Raw genomic sequence first — 23,697 nt, 5'->3', positions numbered from 1 at the left:
TCTCCTGAAAAAGAACCTGTCGAAGAAAGAAAGGAGTCGGCCCTGGGTGGTGCTATTCTCAAGTGGTGCAGCAAAGAAGCTTTAAAACTCCGGCTCAAAACCCGCCAAGGACCTACGGTCAGCTCAGTGGACGTTAGCACAGTGTGGCATTGCCTGTGAACTTTACAAACAGCTGTTGACTTAGCCCTGCAACAGCTCTGTGTTTGTCCTGCCTGCACCGCGTCTATGTTTTGAACTTTGGCCAGTCCTTCTGAATGTCACAAGTGGAATGACTACTGCGCTAGCCTCCAGTTTTGGCATTAATATAAAGCATTTTGACTCTTTCGTTACCACGGGAAAACGAGCATTTTTCATATGTCTCAGACAAAATTTTTTTTTGGAAGAAGTGTGATAGATAAAATTATATAAAATGCATAACAATAATTGAGATAGAATGCGCTTTATAATGAAATTTATTTGAACACATATTCTGCTTGAAATGCGGTGAAAAAAAATCAGTAAACACAACAAAAAATAAAAAAGAACAAAAGTTTTGTGTTTATATGACAATAACTTTCCAAACACTTGTACTAAAAAAATTCTAGAAATTACAAAACAATTCAAATTCTTTCTAATTTAAGTTTGAAAATTATAACTTGAATAGTTTTCGAGCTAGAATTTTTTTCTTTATGCATCTTGAAAAGGCTCGTTAGAGTGCCCTTGATATCATTTTTACAGTCCAACAAAAAAAAAATTGGAAGTGTAATGTTATGCGCCAAACGAAAGCTTGGTAAGCGTGGTTTAAAAATACAAATCAAAACTTATTTAATTTACGTCAAAAATTGAAAAAAAAAATATAAAACACAACAAAGTATAGGTGCGATATTGCGATATATAGTATGCGATAAGTATAGCTGTGATGTAGCTACAGAATCGAAATCCGACGTTACAACATCTTCGTCCGAGTCACTGCTGCTCGGAGGATTTTGAAAATCAGCTGCAGAGGCTGAAGAATCACGTGCAGCGGGACTCTTCCGAGCGCGCGAAGCGCCCGACCTCGACGCGACGCCATCCTCACCGCGTATTATGTCGCAATAAGCCTATGCTCCAAGGGCACTTCAAAAATGCACGACCGGCGGGGAAATTACGAACTAGGCCGAAAATGGAACTAACCGTCTGAACAACAAACCAGATGCGCCCGCACAAGCGGACAGGAAAAAGAAAGCGAAACTATCAGGCCAACGTTCCGGGATCAGTTTGCGCAGTTACAGCGTCTGAACCAAAACCCGACAATGCAACATCGTCACCAGAGACTCTGCTACTCGTAGCATAGATAATAATTGTAATCAACGCAATAGAGTTGTGCGCAGCAAGGTTTTTCCGAGCGCGCGCCGTCCGCGCGTCCGGCGCCATGCACGGAGCGTCCGCGCCGTACTCTCCGCTTCAAGGGCGTTTCAAAAATTCGCGCGTCTTGGGAAAATTGCAGTCTATGCAAAAACCGAAACTGTAGTCTCCGAAGAACAAATTAGACGGCGCCACATCACCGTAACGGCTATAGTGAGGAGCTTCGGTTCGCACAAACAGATCGGAAGCAGGAATCTGAACGCACAGGCGAGCGTTCTGGGCTCTCGTTGCCCAGTTTGAGCTTCGAAACAATACCTGATAGTTCAGCATCGTCGTCAGGGTCCGTGCTAATCGATACATCAGAAATATGTGGTGCAAACGCAGCGGAATTGAGTGGAGCGGGGTTTTTTCGAGCAAGCGCCATTCCCGATGATGACGGCTTGTTCGGAGCGCCCGACGCCGCTCCCCCAACTTTAAGCGCGTCTCAAAAATTGCCGCTTTTTGGAAAAAATATAAACTAAACAGGAAGTTGAAGTTCAATGTGTGAACAACAAACCGAATGACTCAGCAAGTCCGTAGCGGCCGCGGTCGCGCTGCCGTAGCGCTTCGAATTCTTCGATCACCAGTGATCGAAGCGCAGTGGCGTGGTAACGAAAGAGTTGATACACAGGTCCGATTTGGAATTACGCAATTGGTATAAATAAGGAGAAGCGGTCTGTGGACCCTTGGTACACAGTTAGCAAAAAAAAACACCCAAATGAGAGTAAACAGCTTGTCCTCTAACGCACACCCAAAAGAAGGTTTTTACTCCATATGTATGGTGTTTTTTATTTACTCCCTTACATAAGGAAGTTATTTCGAGGTATATAAGGGAGTAAATTTTTTACTACCCACAGAAATGGAGCCCAAAAATGGCGTCATGTTTGTTTATTCTCATTCAGGCTCATTCTTACAGCAGTGACTGCGGCGGAAACGGGCAGTAGTAGCTCTGCGGGCCGCCGGCAACCTAACTTAGGAAACTGCGCTGTCCTAATGTGACCCCGCGTCACGCATTCTTTTCGCCGTCTGCAAGCCCAGCGGCGGAGCAGGCGGCGGGAGTCGTCTGCTTGTCGTCTCCTTTTGCTGTACAAGGCCGTTTGGTTGGCCATATTCGTAGATAAAGGGATGTAACCTTGTAATCAGTAGTTGAAAACTGAAAAGGAGTCGCTGGGTAGTTTTCACGGTCATGCACCACGCTAAATTTGACTAAAAACAAGAGCAGAAAAGTTGAAAACACCCCTGATGGTAGTTTGGAATGGCCGTGTCTGCCTTCTTATTCACTTCATTAGGTCTTGGCTTTTCAATATGACTGAGGAAAAATGTAGCCTCATCAGCTCAGTCAAGACCTCAGCGTTGACACTATGTTCCATCACAGTTCCACATTCATGTAACACATAATCTGCTGCAACACACTGCGAGAACCACACTGAAAAAAGCCTGTGAGAATTAAGCCTAAGCGGGGGCTGTAACGGGGTGGCGACAATAACAAAGGGAAGACAGGTATGGTTAGAGCACTGGAGGCTTCACAGGAGCAATTCAATTATGTAGTGTACTGTAGCGGAAAACGGCGACAAGCTAATATCTTGTACTGCAGCAGGCGCCCGTGAAGGAGCAGACGTGAGCAGAGATCCAGCGACGATGGTAACCAAGCGATCTTCACTCACCGCCATTATCAGACGACTGACCAGAAGCAAACGAGACGCTAGGTGGCGGGGCGGATTGTGCAAAATGGTATTTTTTACTCCATTTCGGCACTGGTGGAGTATTTGGCACAATTAACTCCCTTTCTATGCAGGTAAACCCTCATTTTTATTCCATTATTCCCCCATGGAAGTAAAATGGAGGACAGTCCACCTTTTTACTCCACACTCATGGAATAAATGTTTTCACAAATGGAGTAAAAAGGGTGGCTGCCACCATCTATACTCCCTTTTGGGTTTATTTTTACTTACAGCGTAGAGTCACTCTATCTCTAGTACCGTTGGGTTGGCCTTACTTAGTTTTTAACACTATCACGTTAAAGGCCCTGTTCCCCAGAAAATCAGCATTGTGGGCAAAAAATCACGGGCATATGGCTCTAGCAGTTGGTCGCCAGAGTGCAACCCAGGAGGCAGGTGGGCTACCCAGGTCACGCGACTTTGGATAGGTCATGCGACGTGGATAGTGAGCCCACTGTGGTAGGTTGCAGTTAAATTAATAATTGGTAGCTCACGCTGAGAGCACCTGCCATCACAGGGCAGTGGCGCATTGCTTAGCTGCTGCACCGCTGCGGAAGGAGTGGTATGAGGACTCCCAGGGATCTATGAAGGTAAAGTTGACAATGACCTTTTGCATATACGGGAACTAACCTAAAAAGTTATGGTTGCAAGGATGGCAACACATCTTCTTCCGTCTGACATACTTCTGACACCGTGGTAGGGATGCATGCTGGCAGATTTCCATGCAGAAACTAAGACAGACAACAGCAAATAATAACAAGACAGTTTATTTGTCACATGGACGATTAAAAAATAAAGTGAGTGTCCAATGTGCTGAAGTCATTTCACTTGTAGATCACTTCCTCGGCATTTTCGTGGTGCGAACAGATTCGCGCTGCTACAAACAGGTAGTCGCTCAACCTGCAGATAGTGCATGCGAGAAAAATGGTTGAAGAAGCGGGGCAATTGTACACCATTTTCGCACATGTGTGCGACATGAAATTTATCATTGCCACAGTGAGAATGGCAACAGCACCTATCCTGCTAATTATGTCACCATCACCAGATGGTGACGTTAGCCACAGGGGCTTCAGACCCTGGAATACACAAGTGCTTTTACAGTCCACTGAAGAGCAGAAATATGTCAGCCACTTAGTGATTATCAGAACATATTGCACAATAAGCTATCTCCTCATCCCTCCTCCCCTGTGCAGGGTAGCCAACCAGAACACCCTTCTAGTTAGCATCCCTGCCTTCCCTCTTCCTCTTTCTCTCTAACGGACTATTTTATTCGAAATTTTCCACTTTTTAAATTTTCAAAAAACTTGAAAGGAGATGTGAAGAGTGCACAGTACTGCTGCCTGAAAAAGCTGCCAGTCAAAGAACAGCCACACAGTAAAGCCCTTTCGTTTGATGGCTCTTTTTTTGTGAATGTGGAACATTTAACTCTTGTGATTTCAAAATATCACATTTCTGGCAGCCTGAAATGTTAGGTTCAGATCAGCCATCTTGTAACTGCAAAAAAGCTAGGCCACTGGCCAAGATTTCTCGACCAATTGCACCAGAGGATATGTAAATGCTGAGAGGCTTCTGTTTTACAAAAAATGAATGGAACTGTTGTTTGGACAATGCCTTAAAAAGGTTGCCGCGGCAGTTAAATGTAATAAACGGCCTGCAAATAAGCAGAGCAAAATGCACAGATGTGAGCACCTCATAAGAATTGTATAAATAATAAATAAAGAAACGGCTTCAGCAAAAGAACACATACTATTGACCATAGAAGTTAGAACACAAAATATTTATCTTGAAATAATGGAGCAATAACTCATTCGCCACCAAGAAGCATGCATACAGCTACGAAGGAAAATTATGGAGCTTTCACAGAAACTTCATTGTTGAAGAAAAATTCGTGTTCATATAGGGAGGATGCTAATGATTAATTATGGACTCACTGCGGAGGCACAGTAGCTCTGGCATTCGAATGCTGATCCCAAAGTCGTGGGTTCGAATCCAGTCGTGACAGCCGTATTTCGGTATTTCAAACAAGGCAAAATACAAAAACACCCGTGTGCTATGCAATGTCAGCGCAAATTAACGAACCCCCGATAGTTTAAATGAAACCAGAGCCCACCACTACAGTATCTCTCATAAACCATGCGTCACTTTGGGATTCCAGTATTTCAAACCTACTTCACTTTTGAGAATTCCCCAAAACACATTGGACTAAAATGGTACTTGAAGTCGAGAGCTGGATGAAAACTAGCCTGGTTGGGGTAAATCGTAATAACGTGAAACATGTTTTTTGTTTTTGGTTGGCATCTACAATTTGACGTCGTTATCTTCCCAGTTAACGCATTCTGACACTAACCAATATATTTCACCCTGCACACACCTGAATTGTATAGTTTCAAGCAAGTGCCTACTACATAAACTGACTCGTTTTGCTCTCTCTTCCCATCACAGACATTCAGTGGAATGGAAAAGGCTTCTTCCAGATACTGCAGGAGTCTAAGGTTTTAGGTCTGGCGCCAATATGTGCCTCGGTGTTGCCTATACACTCTTAAAATGCAATCGCTTCAAGTTCTCATGCATCTTAATACACTTCTTTTCTTGCACTCTCTTGACCTCTCGAATGAAGAATGCAACAACCGAGTGGCAGCTAGTGTTTCGTGCACTCACCTGTTGATGTACCGCATCACAACTTCGTCCACTTCATCATCCAGGAAAAGGGTAGTCACTCTGTGCAAGAACAGACAACTTTTGATTTGCTTGTGTTACATGAAATGAGATGTAGCTCGAAGTAGCAGTGGCCAGAAACATTCAGGTTTGCGTCACTGTACACAGGGATGCCAGAACTGGGAAGGGAGGGCTAGGGGGACAAAGCCTTCCCAGATATCCTTAAGGCGGGGCTCAGCCCCACCTGTCACGGTGGTTCAGTGGTCAGGGCACTCGGATACTGAGCTGGAGTTCCTGGGTTCAAACCCAGCCGGCCGCGGCAGCGTTTCGATGGAGGCGAAACACAAAGGCGCCCATGTGCTGTGCGATGTTAGTGCAAATTAAAGATCCCCAGGTGGTCTTTCCACTAGGCAGTGGAAAGGATTATTCCAGAGACCTTCACTACGGCACCTATTTCTCTCCTTCTTCTTTCACTCCCACCTTCCTCCCTTCCCTTAGGGCACAGTTCAGGTGTCCACCGAGAAATGTGAGACAGATACTGCCCCATTTCCTTTCCTCAAAAAACAATTTTACATTTTTCAGCCCCCCACATTCCTACCCCATTTACAAATTTCAGATGCTAATCCCTATTTAGTTGAGCTTAGTCCCCTATAAGAATACTTGGGGGCTCTGGCCTCTCTCCCGTTCTGGCGTACCTGTGCAGCCACAGACACTTGCGAGCAATAGCCCAGCCACATCACACACATCTGCTCCACAACAAAATATCTACTGTGGTGTTTGAGCTTTTATCTGTGGAAGCGCTAAACTTTCTCATCAGTCCCAACACAATAGAGTCCCTTTAAGACAAACTTGAAGGGACCATGATGATTGTTCGTCTTATCAGAAGTGCCCGAAAAAAAAGGAAATGTGAGCACGCTATGTGTCAACAAATTCGTTGCATAAAAATAAGGAATAAAATAACCTCGCAGTGAGTAGATAACTGCACAAGGAGATCAGTCATTGCATAATACATGAAGTGAAAAGTTAGGATAAACTAGCTCACCTCCTCTACTTAAAAATGGCACTGGTCTAGTATTTTATTTTTTGCTTGCAGTCCCTTTTCTCTCCCCTCGGCAGTGACCCCTATTTCTGTCCTGTTTCTGTTCTTTTCCTGCTTTTTTGCCCCAGCAGCTCCAAGCACATCAAAGGTGCCAAGCTGGTCAGCTGTGCAGTACAGGCTCTGAAAGCATTTCACCGTCTCCCCTTCCACCTTTCTTTCTCCCGTGTTCTTCTGTCCGCCACAAGTTACGCACGGACGCTGATACCTGCTGGCAATTTCAGGTCTCCGAACCGTGAAAAACCGTGTTGTGATGCAGCATTAGTTCAAAATTCGGCTTCCATCCAGTGCCTAGGCGCCAGTTAAGTAACCGGGCAGGTGTATTCTGTTCGTATGATTCTTTTCGTCCGCCGGACGCAACGCATGACACGTGACGGGCGCGTGATGCCGAGATCTCGAGGGACTGCATCGTCGTGCAGATCACTGCGCCGCGGGCCGGCTCGAAGAAACCCTTCCTTCTCCCGCAGAGGCAAGGACGCTTCCCCGCACCTTCGCGTGATGGCACGGAGAAGCTACCTCGCGGGGACACATCGTAGATGCGGAAAAGCTTTCTTGCGGGGGCACATTCTCAATGCGGGAAAGCTCTCTTGCGAGGGTGAGTCTAGATACGGAAAAGCTCTCTTGCGGGCATGTTTTCTTGCGAGGAAGCGTTCTTTCAATTCTATTTCTTTCTCTAGCTTGCCTCCAGAGTGTCGTATGGACGCTCCGCGAGTACCGTTGCGCGGAGTAGCTGTAGGTCGGGGTAGCTGCGAAAGTTTGTCTTAAAGGGCAACTGCAGCACTTTTTCGAGAATTCTGCGATATTCAAGGATTGAAATCTATATCGCCTATAGGTAAAGCATGCCAAGTGTTTTCGCACTAGCATTTAAAATAGTGACTTAATCGACGATTGAATTTTGCGCTTCTTCTCAATGCACCGGAGGAGTGCAGAGAAACTCAGCGTGACGTCACGGAAGGTATGTTTTCAAATTACTGCTGTCGTCAGCCCCAGCCTGCCCTGACTCGTTAGACGCTGCCAAACAACTCTCGGCAGGGTTTGCCTTCGGTGGCACTAGTTTTTTTCCTTCAAAGAAGGCATTTGTGCGTTGGAAATGTACCGATACCTTCGATGACATCATCATGCGCCCCCCACTTGGCGTTGTGCGCTGCGGAGAAGCTTGAAGGGCGTCCAGATTTTAATCGGCGATTACTTCACTATTTCAAGTGCTAGCCCAAAAAGACTTCGCATGCTTTACCTTCAAGTTTCGCACATTTGACCCTCTTAAGCTCGTTGATTTGTAAAACCTATGCAGTTTCCCTTTAACGTAAAGTCCAACGAGACAGTTCGAATTTAGGGGATCTTTTTTTTTACATTGAATCTATGGGAAATCAAACCAATGTCCTCATATTGTTCGTCTCACCCGAGAATTCGAGTTTGTTGTAACGGGAGCCAGGCACTGCACATGACACAGTGCAGAGCTAGGTGACATGCACCAAACAAAAAGAAAAAAGCTGTGATGACAGGGGTTACTGATTGTACAGCTCCCATATGTAGTCACACACAAATGCACCATCCACGCTGTATACAAAACTGCATCAGAGAAAAGCGTTGCTATCACAGCCATAAGGATGAGTCCAGCAACTGGTGGCAGCTTAAAGGGACACTGAGGACAAAATGAATTTGGCCATGGTACCACATCCTAAACACAAAGAGACCACTCTCATCGTAAACAAAGCTGTTACAAGCTAGAAGAGGTTAAAAAACTTTAACACAGGTGTCGTCACCACCAACAGTCTCCAAATGCAAACTGCGGTGCATCTATGACTGATCTTTTTCAAGCGGATCCCTGATGCTAGCCTACATTTACACTCACTTGAAAACAGCAACAGCAGATCGTTTTTTTTTTGGTCTTGATGCTGATAAAGTGGAGGAAAAATTTTCGTCTGATTTTCTCAGCAATATATGCATCTTACATTTTTGACAAATACCAGAGTAGCCAGCAAGAGCCGCACAACCACAGTTTTGATGCGAACAAATGGTGTTGTCCTCAGTGCCCGTGTGTGAGACATAACAGACCCAGTGGGGAAGACAGCCGGACGAGCTGAAAAACAGAGACCGGAGATTTACCTTCGTTCAGCACGCCGACAGACGGAGCGGGCAATGTGGAGGGCAGCACCAGCTGGGCTACCCGACTTGCAAGACAAAAGAGGGGGAAAGAATGCGTTTTCTTTTATTGGTTACTTATGAAATCATTCATTCATTTTATTTGTTCTTCACAACATGACGTACACATTGTGAAATGGTCCAAGAAGAAAAGCCGTTCCTTTACGGCTTGAAAAAAATCTTGGTCCCCCTGGCATTGACAGCAACGAAGCAACACAGTCCAGAAACAAATGTATAGAACAAAATGTACAGACATATACAGAAACAAAAAAAATTATAACTTGACATTTTTATGAATGATATGGCGACAAGCTCGTGGCACGGTTGGGGAATAAAGACAGTTATAATAAAACAGTGGAGAAATATCTCTACAAGGTGTTTTGTTTATGAAACGTGTGGTGTGTATTGGGGACACGCAAATTAATAAAACAACGCCTTCAGGTTCCGGAAATTTAGTTCTAAAATATATGCTTCTCCTTTATTATGAAATCATTCAGTCACTATTCCACTCATCTTTTTTCTGAAATGACTGTCTGGAGAAAAGTGCTGGGAAAAAGCTCAGGACCAGACTTGTTCCAAGGAAAACAGTGGACCACCACCAAGATATCGAGACCTAAGCATTGTGAAGGCACAAAGACACTTCATCTAACTAAAGCTGAGCTAGGCATTGTCACAACAACCAGCTTCTACCACCTAGTTCTAAAGGACGCCTTCACGTCCTCTCACTGATTGTGCATGAAACAAAACACACAAACAGAGCAAACACGCACTACATATGAGAGGACATTTGGAGTGCCCTGGGTCATGCACTTAGTGGTCGTTCATGAGAAGGTTGTTTTTGCACACCCAGTAGTGCAACCTCGCGAGCACTCATCTCATTTTCTTGAAAGGAAGCAAATCACATAATTATAGTTAAGGACTGCAACAGCTTCAAAACCAACTACTGCGTAACTATCGCGTGTATGACAATGCTTGCAAACATGCTGGTCTAATGAAAGACTGGGTTTTCACATGACAAAGCTACACCACGATTATGACACATGCCATGGTGAGAGCTCTCAATTAACCCTGTCATGGCACACCTGACATTAAGGTATGACAGATCCTTGGTAGCATGGTAGGTAGTCATGGATTACCTACCATACATGGCCAAACTATCATTGAGGCACTGATAGGTGTAAAGGCATGGCACAAATAATGTTCATAGAGTACTTGTATACAACAATTAAATTCTTTGTGGAGACTAAAATTGAAATTTAGAACTTGATGCTTGACAACAATGGCACCTCAGAAGGTTATAATGCCGTTGTGTAGAGTGTAATCAATAAGTGAATGCGCAAACTTTGTTCCTTTTTATACTGGACGGACCTGCAGTACATGGGCAAGTTTGTATCCTGTCTCCATTAAAATGCAGCTAGACGCTGAGCCCACAAAGTGGCACTCAGCAGCAGACACGCCTCTCATTGGCGGTCCTCCAACCAATGGTGCCTACTCATTGTCATGACACCACGGTCAGTTTCCACAGAATTGCTAGGTGCCTGCGATACAACACTAGCAGGTGCAAAGTGGTCGACTGCAACTTCATGACAACAGGTAGGTATCACTGGTTAGAGGGACACCTTTGAGGGCCATTCACAACTTTGTTCTTCAGTTGTGGCCTGCTACAGGTACCAACACAACAATATACGTGAAACACGTAATTCTTAAAAGTAGAAGAGTGAGGTGCCAGGTCTTACAGGGAGAATAAAGTTCTTGAGGGGTGGCAAGTTTTCAGAATGGGTGTCAATCCACTGCTCCAGTTCCTTGATATGTTCAGCCGGAAACTCTGTCTTCACTGCAAAACAAGCAACATATTAAGCCTAATGGTAAGAAAGAGTGAGGTTAATTAATCTGTCGATGTACCTCCTTTTTACTACAGCAAAAAGCAATAATACTGATTATTACAAGCTAGGGTAAACGGATGCTATCCAAGCATTAACGGTACCCTGAAATGATTTTGATGGTCATAATCTAATGCACCAAATCTGTACGAGTTGTCTTTGTGAGTATTTGGGTCAAATTTAAAAGCTCTACACGGACCTTATAATTTATAAAATATTTTTAAAAACTGCCGCTGGCAACCAATTAGGGACACACCTCACCACGTGTCCCTCTGCTGACGTAATGTGGGCAATCTCGACAAGCCTTCTCATTGGGTGTGCCCAAGTGATATGGGTGAGATAGGGCATGGTGGGGTGCAGTTCTTTACTTTTTCTTTTTTTCTGGCACATCGACATTTATGAGTTGAAGGGGAGAGGAGTAGTATAATTTTTAATTGCCGCCAATATCTTCGGTGTTAACGAAGCTACCTTAAAAATTTCTTAGATGCAGTGACGAGTGATTTGAAATACCATTCAATCATAGGCTTTTCCTAAAGTCAGTAAATAACATTTTAGGGTTCCTTTAACACCTGAATACCCCAGACCCCTAAAACAACAGCAAACGTATGCAGCACTGCCTACTTTATTTGGGCTAGCAGTCAACCCATTTTTCTTTTTTACTGTATTAGCAGTGAGAGTGACATTCAACCAAAAGAGCGGTGGCATGCGCGGCCTCCACCCACCAGAAGTGTCACCCACCCACGCCACAATCACCTTCCACCCAAGTGTGGACCATGTGAAGCCAAAGCCTCAGTGAAGGAGTGAGATAGGCCCGGCACCCATCTCCACCCTATATGGTCAAAACATTTACTGTATTTACAGAAGACAAGTTCTAGGTAACAACAAACGCGAAAAGGCCACTGCACAAAAAACTATTGGATGGCTGTAACTGCCATGTGGGCAGGGTGAAATACCCACCGTTTGGACCATCATTTTAATGTGCAGGCCATCAACAACAACCCTTACTCTAGGCATAGTCAGGATTTTTTCATTCAGGCTTTAGACCAACGGTAGCTGTGATGAAGCTAGGCTCAAATCACTTCGAGTAGCTGTCTTTCACTGAGAATCATCCCATTGTGCCTTAAGCCCATAAGGCAGCTTTTCAAAGGTGTGAGCATGCTAGTTTTCTAACCTAGCATAAAGCTGTTGAGGCAAGCTGCTAGGAAAACCTTGTTTTCTGGAACACAGTCCATGTACAGCAGAAGTTTAAATTTTAAAATTTGATTGAGTGCAGACTATACAATAACTTTCTTTTCAGTGTCACCCATTATAGCCCACCATGCCAACCAATTCTATCACTGAGTTTTTAACATCCATATGATCACTGTGCTTCAACTGACAATGCATGGCTAACAGTTTTTATATGTACATGCTCGCTGTCTCAATTTTAACTTCCCAATCAGCTCCAAGACTGCCACTTGATGCTAACAGCAATAACAAGTTTTGTGAATCGAAAATTATAACAAGCGATGATGCATTTTTCATGTTTGTTAAACACATGAAGCAACGAGTGGACTGTAAGCCTGGCCCCTGCGGACTATGCAGCGGGTGCGGACAACCTCACCATTTTTTTTTTTTTCAACCAGAATCAAGCTTTTCAGACTATAGTCCAGGTGAGGGCCACAGCCAGGAAATTAAGGCAGTACCCACAGCACTGCAACACAGAGTAAACGATATCATCTGCTTGGCCAACATAAATTTTCTGACTTTCACTCATATCATTGACAAATAAGCTGCCATTTTTTATTACACAGCATAGGGGCTGCTTGTTGCATATGCAGGCACCTGAGGTCTCAGGCTGAAAAAACATTTGCTTGAATGAGTGAGTCCTGTTACAAGTTTAACATCAGTCTTTATGTTTTTGACTTCAAGTGTAAACTTGCTTTGCCATTGTCAAATATGATGATGATGGTGGTGGATTTTTATGGTGCAAGCGCATCTGTGCCCAAAGAGCGCCACGGTACAAGATATCTTTGTCTTCCCAAGGTGGGGTCAAAGACCCATGCATTTCACCCTGAACAAGCCGAGCACTAGACCAGGGGAAAGACTGTACCCATTGTATCACCGGTGGGGTACCCGGCAGCACTGGGGATCGAACCCCGCACCTCCCGCATGCCAGGCAAATGCTCAAAATGCTAGGCCAACGCTGCGATTCATTGTGAGATATGTACTACACCTTAGTCTGTCTGCAAATTTCAGTTTGTTTCAGTCTTCCATTGCTCAAAAAAAAAAAAGAGGACTGCGGGCCACTAAAAAAAAAGTACACCAAACGAGGTTGCTGTGTCTGCATTGTGCTGCCATCAAAAAAAAAAAAAATGACAATCCTAACACCACTGCAGCTGATGACTATAAACACAACGACACAACATTTTTCTTCTCCAAGGTTTGTTTTTGGTTCACAGGCTAAACTGCACATTTTACCAAGATGTTGGGGTTTTCATCCTGACGTCATTCAGCTTGGCAGTCATATACTGACACTGCAATAGATGTCCGTTGACACAGTGCCAGTGCCACACAGGGTACTTTTACCAGCCTCGAGAATCAACAGCATTTCAGTTTTCTTCTTGCAAAGGGGGACGGGGGAGGGGTGGTGTTCATATCAGTGTCACAGGATGAAATGGCACTAAGAACTGACACCCACTGCATTTCTCTAAACCTTTCTGCACTTGCACCACCGTGACGTGTAGGCCCATTGCAAGCAAATGGAAGAGAATGGCTGGCTCACTTTTCTGCCCCTCAGATGCTGATGACTTTGGTGTTGCAATGGCAGCTTGGAGGTCTTGAAGTAAACACTGGACCTGGAGTAAGGCAGACAGTGGAAACAGAAAAAGTGAAGTTGCAGAGAGACGGTTTAGGTCAGCGCAGTGCAGTTTTTATGTCACTGTATGTATTGGCACAGCCACTTGCGAAAACTCAGCCTTTCTGTATGTTTTGTGCACTCCGTCTTTTTGTACAGGGCAGTCCTGATTACACCAGCGAATAAGTTGGCAAGACCAGAATTTGAGAGCAGAGGAAATTCTATTTCCACAATTGCACACTCATCACTGAGTGATCAACGACACAAGTATGAATCACCAGCAACAGTTAGACACCCAGCTTCTCTTGCCACCAACATAAGAGACGCTATGAGCCACCAACTGAAGATCATGACAGGGAACACACATTAGCAATGGTACTCTAAGAGTGTTAAGCTCCAGGGTTTACAGTCCCAAAGCAACACATGAGTTATGAGAGACACTGTAGTGGACAGCTCCGGATTAATTTAGACCATGTGGGGATTCTTTAATGTGCTCTCACATAGTACACCAGCACGCATTTGTGCTTGTCGCCTCCAATGAAATACGGCCCTTGTGGCTGGGCAATGCTGCTTTACCCGAATAACAAAACCTAACACCTAACTAATGACGTTTACGTGAGCATAATACAAACGGGAATGAACATAGCCCAGGTCCATGCAGACCAATGGACACATGTAGTAGGCAGGAATGCCATCTGTTGATTGAGGAACAGAGGAGCTTGAGCATGCGCCATTCATAGATATGTGATCTAGGTGCCTGCAGCTGCATCGTTTGCTTTGCAATGAGGCTCCTTTGGACTCCTCTATTTGTTTACCCATAGAGATGCAGTGCCACTTCTGGGCAACAGTGACTCGTGCACAGTGGTTCGACTTTTCGGTTTTTATTTTAGAACAAAAGTTTCATTTTTTTTTCAGCTAATATTATTTTTAATGAATAAATTGCTGCTGCCGCCGTGGTGGCTCAGTGGTTATGGTGCTCGGCTGCTGACCCGAAAGACGCGGGTTGAATCCCGGCCGCGGCGGCTAGAATTTCTTTGGAGTAGAAATTCTAGAGGCCCGTGTACTGTGCGATGTCAGTGCACATTAAAGAACCCCAGGCGGTCGAAATTTCCGGAGCCCTTCACTATGGCGTCTCTCATAGCCTTAGTCGCTTTGGGATGTTAAACCCCATAAACCAAACCAAACCAATAAATTGCTAACTATTTTGGTGATCTTTTTTCATTTGAGTTTTGGTTCACAAAACATATGCAAACCAAGGATGAGCAGGCAAAAGTCACTAAAAGCACCTGATTGAGGTCTGCCCTCGTACTTCTGATTTAATGTGTCTGTCTCGGCACTTCTGACAGGATGAACAGTTTATTTGCCAGAAAATTAACTTACAGATAGTAGTAATTAGAGCTGCGCTAGTAGAAGGAATTGCTATCATGATTTTTATAAAAAAGTAATGCTTAAGTGAGACAGCCAGCAAACAAAAACGGGCATGAAAGTTTACTTCTAAAAACTATGTTGACATGTTATTGTTAGGTTCTTGCGCAGGGTTTTCAGAGAGTGGGGCTTCACGTAATCTGCATGGTTATGTTAGCGATGAAACTGTGGATGGTAGCCAGAATATGATATTTTTTTGCAGCTGATAGACCTGCTTAGAGAGAGAGAGAACAGAGGTTGAGAAAAGGCAAGGAGGTCAACCAGAAGGGTGTCCAGGATAAACCTGACACTCTAAGCACGTGACGATAGTGAACAAACAGTGCTTAGCCAGCAGGCGGCGAGGAGGTGGTGCTTCCCGATCAGCAGAGGTGTGTAAGCATGCTGCTTATCCAACAATACTACCATCACATCCCACTCCTTGCTTCCCCACTTAGTTAATTTTCAACTTTCACTGACCACAACTTGTACTCAAAAACCAGTCAGCTACGGCCTGCATGCCAAGAATACCGACCTTTTTTGGTCGAAACAGAATTTCGGAAACTTAATTCTGCATACTTTTATTGTTTCTGTAGTTTAAACCGAAAACTCCAACCCCTTGTGTGTCACAGTGAGAGCTGCCCATGCAAGGCTGGTCATCGCAAAGAAAAAAGAGGACAAAAAATTTGTTTTCCTGTTTCCCATGGTATGTCACTAGTTGGCTCTCTCCCTCACACTCTGCATGTGTGGAGGAGGCACAGACAAGTGAATGGGAAAGAGGTAGTAGGGTGGGGAGGGCTTGATTTGCCGAAATCAGCGCAACACAACAACTGACGAGCTGCTAGCCCAAGAATGGGCCCTATTGATGATGGGATGAGGGAAGTGTGGTAAGTACATGCAGTCAGTCTTTGCACCGACGAAGGGTTGAAAGTCGGGGTTTTTCTCTTACGTGGCAATGGCACCCTCACCCATTTGAGCTGCTCGCTGACCTCCGGATGCCCGAGCACGGAGCGCACGTACCCGATGTGCGAGTTGAGCTCGTCGGTGGCGCCTAGCGCTTCGAACACAGCGTTGTCCTTGCGCCGCCGCTGGCCCGTGAATGTGGCCGACGTGCCTGCATGCATGCGCCCATCAAGAGCAACACGGCTGCGGTACCACGGGACATGGACATTGGTTCGCACGGCGCCGCTGCTTCCATTCGCCGGCCAGGCTACTAGTTTGAGCACGAAGTGCAGTAGCGAAAAGCCATACGTAGGATCCGTGCGCGGATAACCTACGGCTTCGCGGCATGCAACTCTCCACAGGCAAATACAGACTGCGCCATAGTTTACGCGACGGTGAAAACTTCCGAGGTTCACGCGCTGTGCAAAATTAATTCACCAGCCGAAAGTTGAGAACTGCGAGAACTTTGGTGCTGCATGCACTATACTACCCCAAAGTTGTGACAGCTGAGCACTCGTACAAGGCGCGCGATCTTGTAGAATTTAGAAGACATATACTGCTGCTTATGTCGGCTTTTTGCCGACATATATGTGCGGCAATTACGAATTTCCAACGCTCCGGACGCCATGAGGGCACGGATTCATGCTTACGTCTGTACAATCCGCGTAGTGATGCTCGCCAAAGAAAATCGTAAAGGTTGCAATATCAGGAGTTTGCACCGGCTAGGAGCTCACCTTTGTCGCCGGTCCGAGTGTAAATCTTGGGCTGACGTGAACCGTCAGAGCTGCACAGAGAATTAAGAGCAAGCTGTTTTTACTACGTATGCGCAATACTCGCACGGAGACCAGCCCAAGCGCATTCCCTCTTTTGGAAAATGATAAAAAAGTTCGGCATATCACCTCATCAAGCGTGAATTCAGAGCCCTCGAGGCCACAAGAGGCCGAGCGACATAGCGTAACGCAAACATTTCCTGCGCCACAGTTTTGTGAAGCAGCGCAGAAACTTGCCGCTAGTATAGTGTACTAGAATTACACTATACCGCTAGTAGCAGACTGAAAAAACCGGTTAACGCGTGAACTTGGATTGGATCGATCGCGGTTGAGGCAAGATCACCTCACACATACAAAGTTCACTTTAAAAATTTTCTTTAGCACGAAGTATTTATTCCCAAAAGAAGCTGACTGCATTGCGACAAAAAATTAAAGTTAGAAAAAATTGAGACCAGCAACTGTTTAGCGAACTTTTTGGCGCTTCTCGAGTTCTTGAGTCAGCCGCTTGTTGGCTAGTACCATCGCGCACGCCTCGTCTGCTAGCCAGACATGGCGGAACCGCGGAACTTTAGACGTGTTTGCGCTTTTAGAAATTGACAACGCTTTCAGTGACTAAGCAGGCTTTCCAAGCCTTTTAGAGCTACCTTACGCGATCTACATCACACTGTGAGACATTTTGCGCCCGACCGCGGTTCACTACAGGCCGTACTTACTGCGCCATGAAGAGAGACGTGCTGCTTATGCACGAGCGGAGCGTCTTCCGCACGCCGCCGGATTTCACTGTTCTGGCCGACAAGCACTTCGACTTCGCCCAGCACGTCAGCTACAACACGCAGGGCAAGGCGAAGCTCGACTTCAAAGATGCCGATTCCCAGCGCGCCCTGTCCAGGACGCTGCTGAAGCACTTCTTCAACCTGGACGTTCAGCTGCCTCCGGGTCGGCTGGTGCCGGCGGTGCCGCAGCGCCTCAATTATCTGCTCTGGGTCCAAGACCTGGTGGAGAAGGTGCTGGAGAGGAGGGAAGGCGTCACTGGGCTCGATATCGGTGAGCGCCGATGCCGTCCGATTCGCCCGGTGTCGGTGTACGTCGCGAGTCCGTCCGTTGGTGTCATAGTACAAGTGCGCACCTGTGCGTGCATGTACTCGTATTGCGGCTTCGCTTTCTCTTTGCTCGATTGCATTTTACTGTTTTTTTTTTCTGCCGCACGCGACATCTGGCTCGAGCGTATGGTAGTTCGCGAAAGATGTGCGATTGCAAGTAGGTGCGCGGGACGCCTCGAGTCATTCGTGCAGGTTCGCCGGGAGCCTGGCAGCCAGTGCGCTCACCGCTGAACACCATATTCTGCGGCAGCAGCTTTTGCGATGACTTTTCGTATCCACCGTGCTGCTGCATAAAATGTCACATCCGCTTTAGTCTTTCTAGTGGCTGAACACTTCACCTGTATTAATAATTTCGGCGGTCGAATTTCGATGGAGGCGAAATTCTAGAGGCCCTGTACTGTGCGATGTCAGTGCACCTTAAAGAACCCCAGAGTCCTTCACTACGGTGTCCCTCATAGCCTGAGTCGCTTTGGGACGTTAAACCTCCATAAACCAATAATAATAGTTTATTTATTTATTTATTTAGTTATTATACACACTTGCAAGGCCTGTAAGCCCAACAGAAAAGAGTGGGGAGATTATTGCATAATTTTGCAGTTGCTAACGAAAAATGAAACTATAAGGCACCTTGACGGAAGATCTCGAAGTTCGTGCTGTCACAAATGGAGGCTATCAAGGCTGATTCTTGGTGTAAAGGACTAATAGTTCGTATGAGTGCAACGAGGTGGTGGTGGTGGTGTGACACTTTTATTCGAACATCCTTTCTATTAGGCGTTCAATAGGTCCTGGGCCAAGGCGACGAGGGCACACTGCAGCTTCAGATCCAGGGAGGCAAGCCAGATGGGCGACGATGGGGGTGGGGGGAAAGGATAGGCGGGGTACTGGAAGGCTGCGTGGCACTGTGTAAGGCAGTGTTCTATGTCTGCATATGTGTGTGGACAGTTTGGGCACTGAGGTGTGGAAGTGTACAGGTATAGATAAAGTTTGGCTGGTGTATGTAGGAGATTAAACTGTATTCAGCGAAGAATGCGAGCTTCACGGATCGATAAGGATGGGTGTGGCGGTGGTAAATCAACTAAGTCCAATTTTTGCTGCGTGTAGTATTTGTCGAGAGTGGGTTTGTAAACCCTGACCGCCTGCTTCGTCGGTGGGCTCGTCCATGGGATCCCCGACGCCCGGTGTATTGTTTCACAGGCAAGCTGATGAGCCAGCTCATTGCTGGGAATGCCCATGTGACCAGGGATCCACCGAAGGGTCACCGGTCGTGGCTCAATGCTATGAGGGCAGCATCTAAGGCCGATCGGGTAGGGAACGGGAGGGCTCTTTCATGGAAGGCACGCAGAGCTGCCTGCGAGTCTGTATAGACAATGGATGCGGGGGCGGGGGGTAGGGTGGCAAAGTGTGTGATGGCATCGGCGATCCCGCATATCTCTAGGGCGAGCGTGGAGGGTGGGGAGGTGTATGGACCGGTTGTGTGAGTGCTGGTTGTAGAGAGGCAAGGGTGGAGGAAGAAGGCTGCTGTGGAGCCCGCGGTTTCCGTGAGACAGGCGTCTGTGTAGGCCACCGCCGCAGCTTCCAAGGGTGGCTTGTGGTTGTATGCGTATGCCTGGCGGCGGCATCGGAGACTGCGGTGTGTCTGGGAAAGAGATAGGTCCGTATGGAGTCAGGGATAGCATGCACCGCCCAACTGGTGAACTGGACAAGCGGATGATTTGTCTCTCCCGGTGCAGGTTAAGGAGGACTTTAAGAGGGTGGAAAAGGCCTGTTCTTCACAGGGTGTCTGTAGAAGCCTGAGGGGGGAGTGCTAGTGTTGCTTTATAACAAATTCCTGTACTACATACCTTGCTGCCCCCTTACAAGTACACAAGAAGACAAAACTAACCCGGGCCCACAACGAGGTGGCACATCAACTTTGTGTTTATGATCAGCACAAGATGAGATGTAACCGGGTGTGGTGAAAAGACCTTCTTTCAGGAAAGGATTGAGGTGATATTTTTTATATATTTTGCATCATTGGATGGAGATAAAAAGAAATAAGCTGAGGCTGTGCCATTAACCAAGAAAATGTGTATTTGGCCATTGCTTATGTATCTACTGCCAACTGTGTAGTGACATAAATGAAAGTAACAGAATATGAATCGACACAATTCAGAGCAGGTGTGCATGACAAGAAAACCAGAAAATTATTGTGGCGTATACTCAGGTGCATCAAATTACTGCTGTGGGCTTGCAGAGTGCTGTTCGATTAGGGAAGCCTAACTTTCCTGTTACACTGGGCTCACCGTCTTTTCCACCCTTTTCATCCCCTCCAGCACATTATTGCCCCTTTATGTAGTCTTTGCGAGGGAGGGCTCATAGTTATGAGCATCTGGTATTTTAAATTTTCTCGTCATGCTTTTTTAAAGCAGTGGATTAACTTCAGCTTGTGTGGCATTTAATCGAACTTTTCTGTGTTGTGTCTGAGCAATAGTTGGCAGAGGATAATTCTCAGCAAATTTGTGTGTTTAGGTTGCCAAATGTTGCGGTTTGCTAGTGTGGTTAGGATGCTAGGTACTACCCGATGGGCACTGAACCTCTCTTGGACGTCCTGCGGACATCCTGAAATGTCTGTAGGACGTCCAAGGAAGTTTTAATGCCCAATGGGTAGTTGATAAAGCTTTCCATGCCGAAGTTGTTACATTGGAAGAATGTATCTTGGCATGATCTGCTATCATTGGTGTTGGCCTAAATAAAGTCATGTTGTAGAAGAGAGTCAGGTTTGCTGTCTGGAAGGGCGCAGAGGAAGCTGAAAGAACATGTCTCTGGCCTGCTACTGAGAAGGGAAACGGAAATGACACAAAAGGGGGAGAGGGTGCAGATATGAGGTGAGGATGGCATGTTAGTACAATGAGCTGTCCTGGACTTGATGTGCGGCATATCCACAGTCGTATGCGACCTCAACGTTTGCGTCAGAAACGGGCATTCAGGTTCATCTCACATAAGGACTTAAAAGTATGATGCACACGTGTCTAAGCACATCGTCACGCTCATGCTTCAGAGACAGGCATCCATGTGTGTACTAATTGGGTTACAGCCTAACTGGGCTGGTCTCCACCCAGGCACCCAAGAGTCTCCTTTGTGGTGTGATCAGGTGTCTAGCTATTCAGAGCCCTCCTCTTGGGTAGTGACAGCACTCACAAAGAATGTGGGAAATAGACTATCATGTATTACACAGGCAGGAAATAGTGCTGTCCTCATGTGCAGTGCTATGGAAGTAGTTTGTCATTAATGCATTAGCCTCATGTGGCCACAGCGAGATGCATGGGCAAGCAACGGTATGTTTTCATCAACTACGTGCTAGTTTGATTTAGGATATTATTACTTGCAGCACATCTCGGTCTACTGACCTATACACCCAACCACCTCTCATATAGAGGGCGATTCTGCTGCAGTGGGAGACATCCAGTCATGACCGTGAACTCTAGGCTAATGCGTCTTCTGGACACCTTCAAAGCTGCTGCTAAAGGTGTCTTTGTCACTGACCTACCAACCAGAACGTGACTCGCCGTTGCAAGTGACCACCGCAGTGACCTTGGAGATAAGCACATCTGATTCCCTTTCTGGGGACAGGAAGATTGTTGTGCACGCTTCTCAGTGTGTGATTTCATGTTTGAAGTGGTAGTCAGTGGTTGGTAATGTACGTGAGCAGTATGTGAGAAACCATGCTCAAAGCACGTAGTTGAAGTGCTAAGTTTCTTGGAAATGCCAAGATTTTTTTAGCACTACTACTTACTAGGTAAGTATTTTTAAGATTGTCATTTGTGTTGTCACAATTTTTTCCAACACGAAACATATATTATACTGAAAGGATCACTGAGGGTAACTTCATGCAATTTTTATTAGTAAAAATCAATTATTGAACTCATTGTGGCTATGTTGATAATGCAGCAAAAGGCACTTTTATTGCTGAGAAAAGTGGATTTAAAATGGAATCTTTTTTTTTTTCCCCACTACAGGATGCAAACTCGTGACATAAAGACAGAAAGGACTCTGTAATCATCGAATAGAAGTGAATGATATTGTGGCATAGCCTCAGAGATCTGTGAAAAAATCACTGTGACATCGCTGCAGTTTGCTTTTGAAAACAGCCATTGGCATAGTGATGCAAAACTATCAGAAAATTGACTATCGATAGTATCGATAGTTTTTTTGAAACTATTGATAGTGCTACTATCGATAGACTATCGATAGTAGAATTGATAGTATTACTGTCGACAGTGTTGCTCTCGATAGTACTACTAGCGTTAGTACCGCTATCGATAGCAAGAATACCTGTAGTGAAACTGTCGATGGAAAGACTACTGATAGTAACAATATTGATATTATGCATTTGTTGGCCATCAATATAACGAAAACATTTGCGATACCTGATTGGTTTGACGGTCTCCTGAGGCTTAATGTCCCAAAGAGACTCAAGCTGTGAGGGATGCCGTAGTAGAGCTGTCTGGGTAAATTTCGACCCGCTGTGGTTCTGTAACGTGCACTGGGACAGTTCGGAAAAATACCTGGAACTGCATCCGAAGAAAGAACAAACAGCCAAGTTGTGCTGGTTTGCTGACGCAACCGCTGCAGAAATAGTTTTCGCACACATGCTTCGCAACTAGGAGATTCACACGCTAACATTTTATCCAGCAACTTTACGTAGGGAACTTCTGCAGAGCTCGGTGACACGTAGGCCGCGAAAACGGGCGAGTCCTGTCAGTTACTCATACCATCACCTCCATACCACACGCTCGGGAAACCAAGTTTAGGGTGCAGTGGGTATGCGTGGTTGATTTTACAGTAGCGGTGGTACTATATATAACAAGTAGTGTCGGTACAGCTATCGATAGTTACCATTGATAGTTCGATAGTGGCTCAACTATCGATAGTGTCGATAGTACTATTGATAGTTTTGCATCACTGCATTGGCGACAATACCTGCATTTCATTTTTTGACCTTCCCTAGCTTTGCATAGCTGAGTTTTCAGTGCAAGTGGGCTTTGTATTGTCAGTATCCAGTGATCTACTGGTACATGACAACTTCAGTTTTTGCTCATCGTCTCTAAGTTGTGTCTTTGTGGGCGCAAGAACTCGGGATGTGCATATGGACATGGTCTTTCTCTCGTTGCCATCAGGGACCGGAGCATCATGTGTGCTGGCCTTGTTGGGCCACAGGCAGTGTGGATGGGACTTCACAGCCACCGAGACAGACCCCACTGCTTTCTCTCACGCCACGCAGAATGTGGCCCGCAACGACCTTCAGGACCATATCAAAGGTGGGCACGGGAACCTGTTGTCCTGCTTGGTATTAGAAGGAGGAGGAGGAGGAATAAGAGGAAAGGCAGGGAGGTTAACCGGAATAATAATCGGTTTGCTACCCTGTACGGGGGGAAGGGGGTGAGGGGATAAAAAAATTGAAAGAGAAAGGGGAGTAACAAAAAACTGAAGACACTCTAAAAACTCAGTGTTCGTCGAAGTCACAGCCTATCACGCAGGCCAGAAGTTCGCAAAAAGAGGAGCAGTGCCTTGGAGGCCTTCACCGGCGACGATCGCCGCAACCAGTGGCCGAGAATCTTCAATTCCGTCAGTGAGCGTGGATCTAGACGCTCCAGCGCACGGCTGAGAGACTGCCTTTCGGCACTGTAGGCAGGGCAGTCACAAAAAATGTGGGTTATAGTCTCGTCATGCCCGCAGATGGCACATGCAGGGCTATCAGCCATACCGATTAAGAATGAGTAATTGTTTGTGAAAGCTACACCAAGCCACAGGCGACA

At 45.9% G+C, this 23,697-nt stretch overlaps 2 protein-coding genes across 4 annotated transcripts in view; one reads left to right on the top strand and one right to left on the bottom strand.

Moving 5' to 3' along the window:
* Nucleotides 1-3,831: 3,831 nt before the first annotated feature.
* On the bottom strand, nucleotides 3,832-17,780 carry LOC149361692 (corrinoid adenosyltransferase MMAB-like). 2 transcript variants are annotated; one of them, XM_089572771.1, is made up of 8 exons: nucleotides 17,516-17,780; nucleotides 16,767-16,816; nucleotides 16,059-16,204; nucleotides 13,618-13,690; nucleotides 10,710-10,807; nucleotides 8,938-9,002; nucleotides 5,739-5,798; nucleotides 3,832-3,980 (listed from the first exon to the last, which is right to left on the bottom strand). In XM_089572771.1, exons 1-8 carry the CDS (start codon nucleotides 17,521-17,523, stop codon nucleotides 3,905-3,907), a joined length of 576 nt encoding a protein of 191 aa, XP_089428897.1. In that variant the 5' UTR covers nucleotides 17,524-17,780; the 3' UTR covers nucleotides 3,832-3,904. The 2 variants fall into 2 exon arrangements, with proteins under 2 accessions (XP_089428897.1, XP_089428896.1); XM_089572770.1 differs by lacking the exon at nucleotides 17,516-17,780 and adding an exon at nucleotides 16,932-17,107.
* LOC149361690 (RNA N(6)-adenosine-methyltransferase mettl16) overlaps nucleotides 17,320-23,697 on the top strand; it is a 109,876-nt gene continuing 103,498 nt past the window's right edge. For both annotated transcript variants that reach the window (XR_016288969.1, XM_089572769.1), the window contains exons 1-2: nucleotides 17,320-17,846; nucleotides 23,059-23,199. Coding sequence is in view for 1 of the 2 variants with exons in the window: in XM_089572769.1 (XP_089428895.1) it covers nucleotides 17,522-17,846; nucleotides 23,059-23,199 (466 nt within the window). In the remaining variant the exon portion in view is untranslated. The remainder of the gene's footprint in view (nucleotides 17,847-23,058; nucleotides 23,200-23,697) is intronic.

This window comes from Amblyomma mixtum, chromosome 2 (genome assembly GCF_055824585.1).
Source record: "Amblyomma mixtum isolate Tamu chromosome 2, ASM5582458v1, whole genome shotgun sequence".
NCBI lineage: Eukaryota > Metazoa > Arthropoda > Arachnida > Ixodida > Ixodidae > Amblyomma > Amblyomma mixtum.
Note: the sequence above shows the minus strand (reverse complement) of the source record. Positions and strands in the feature narration are given on the sequence as shown.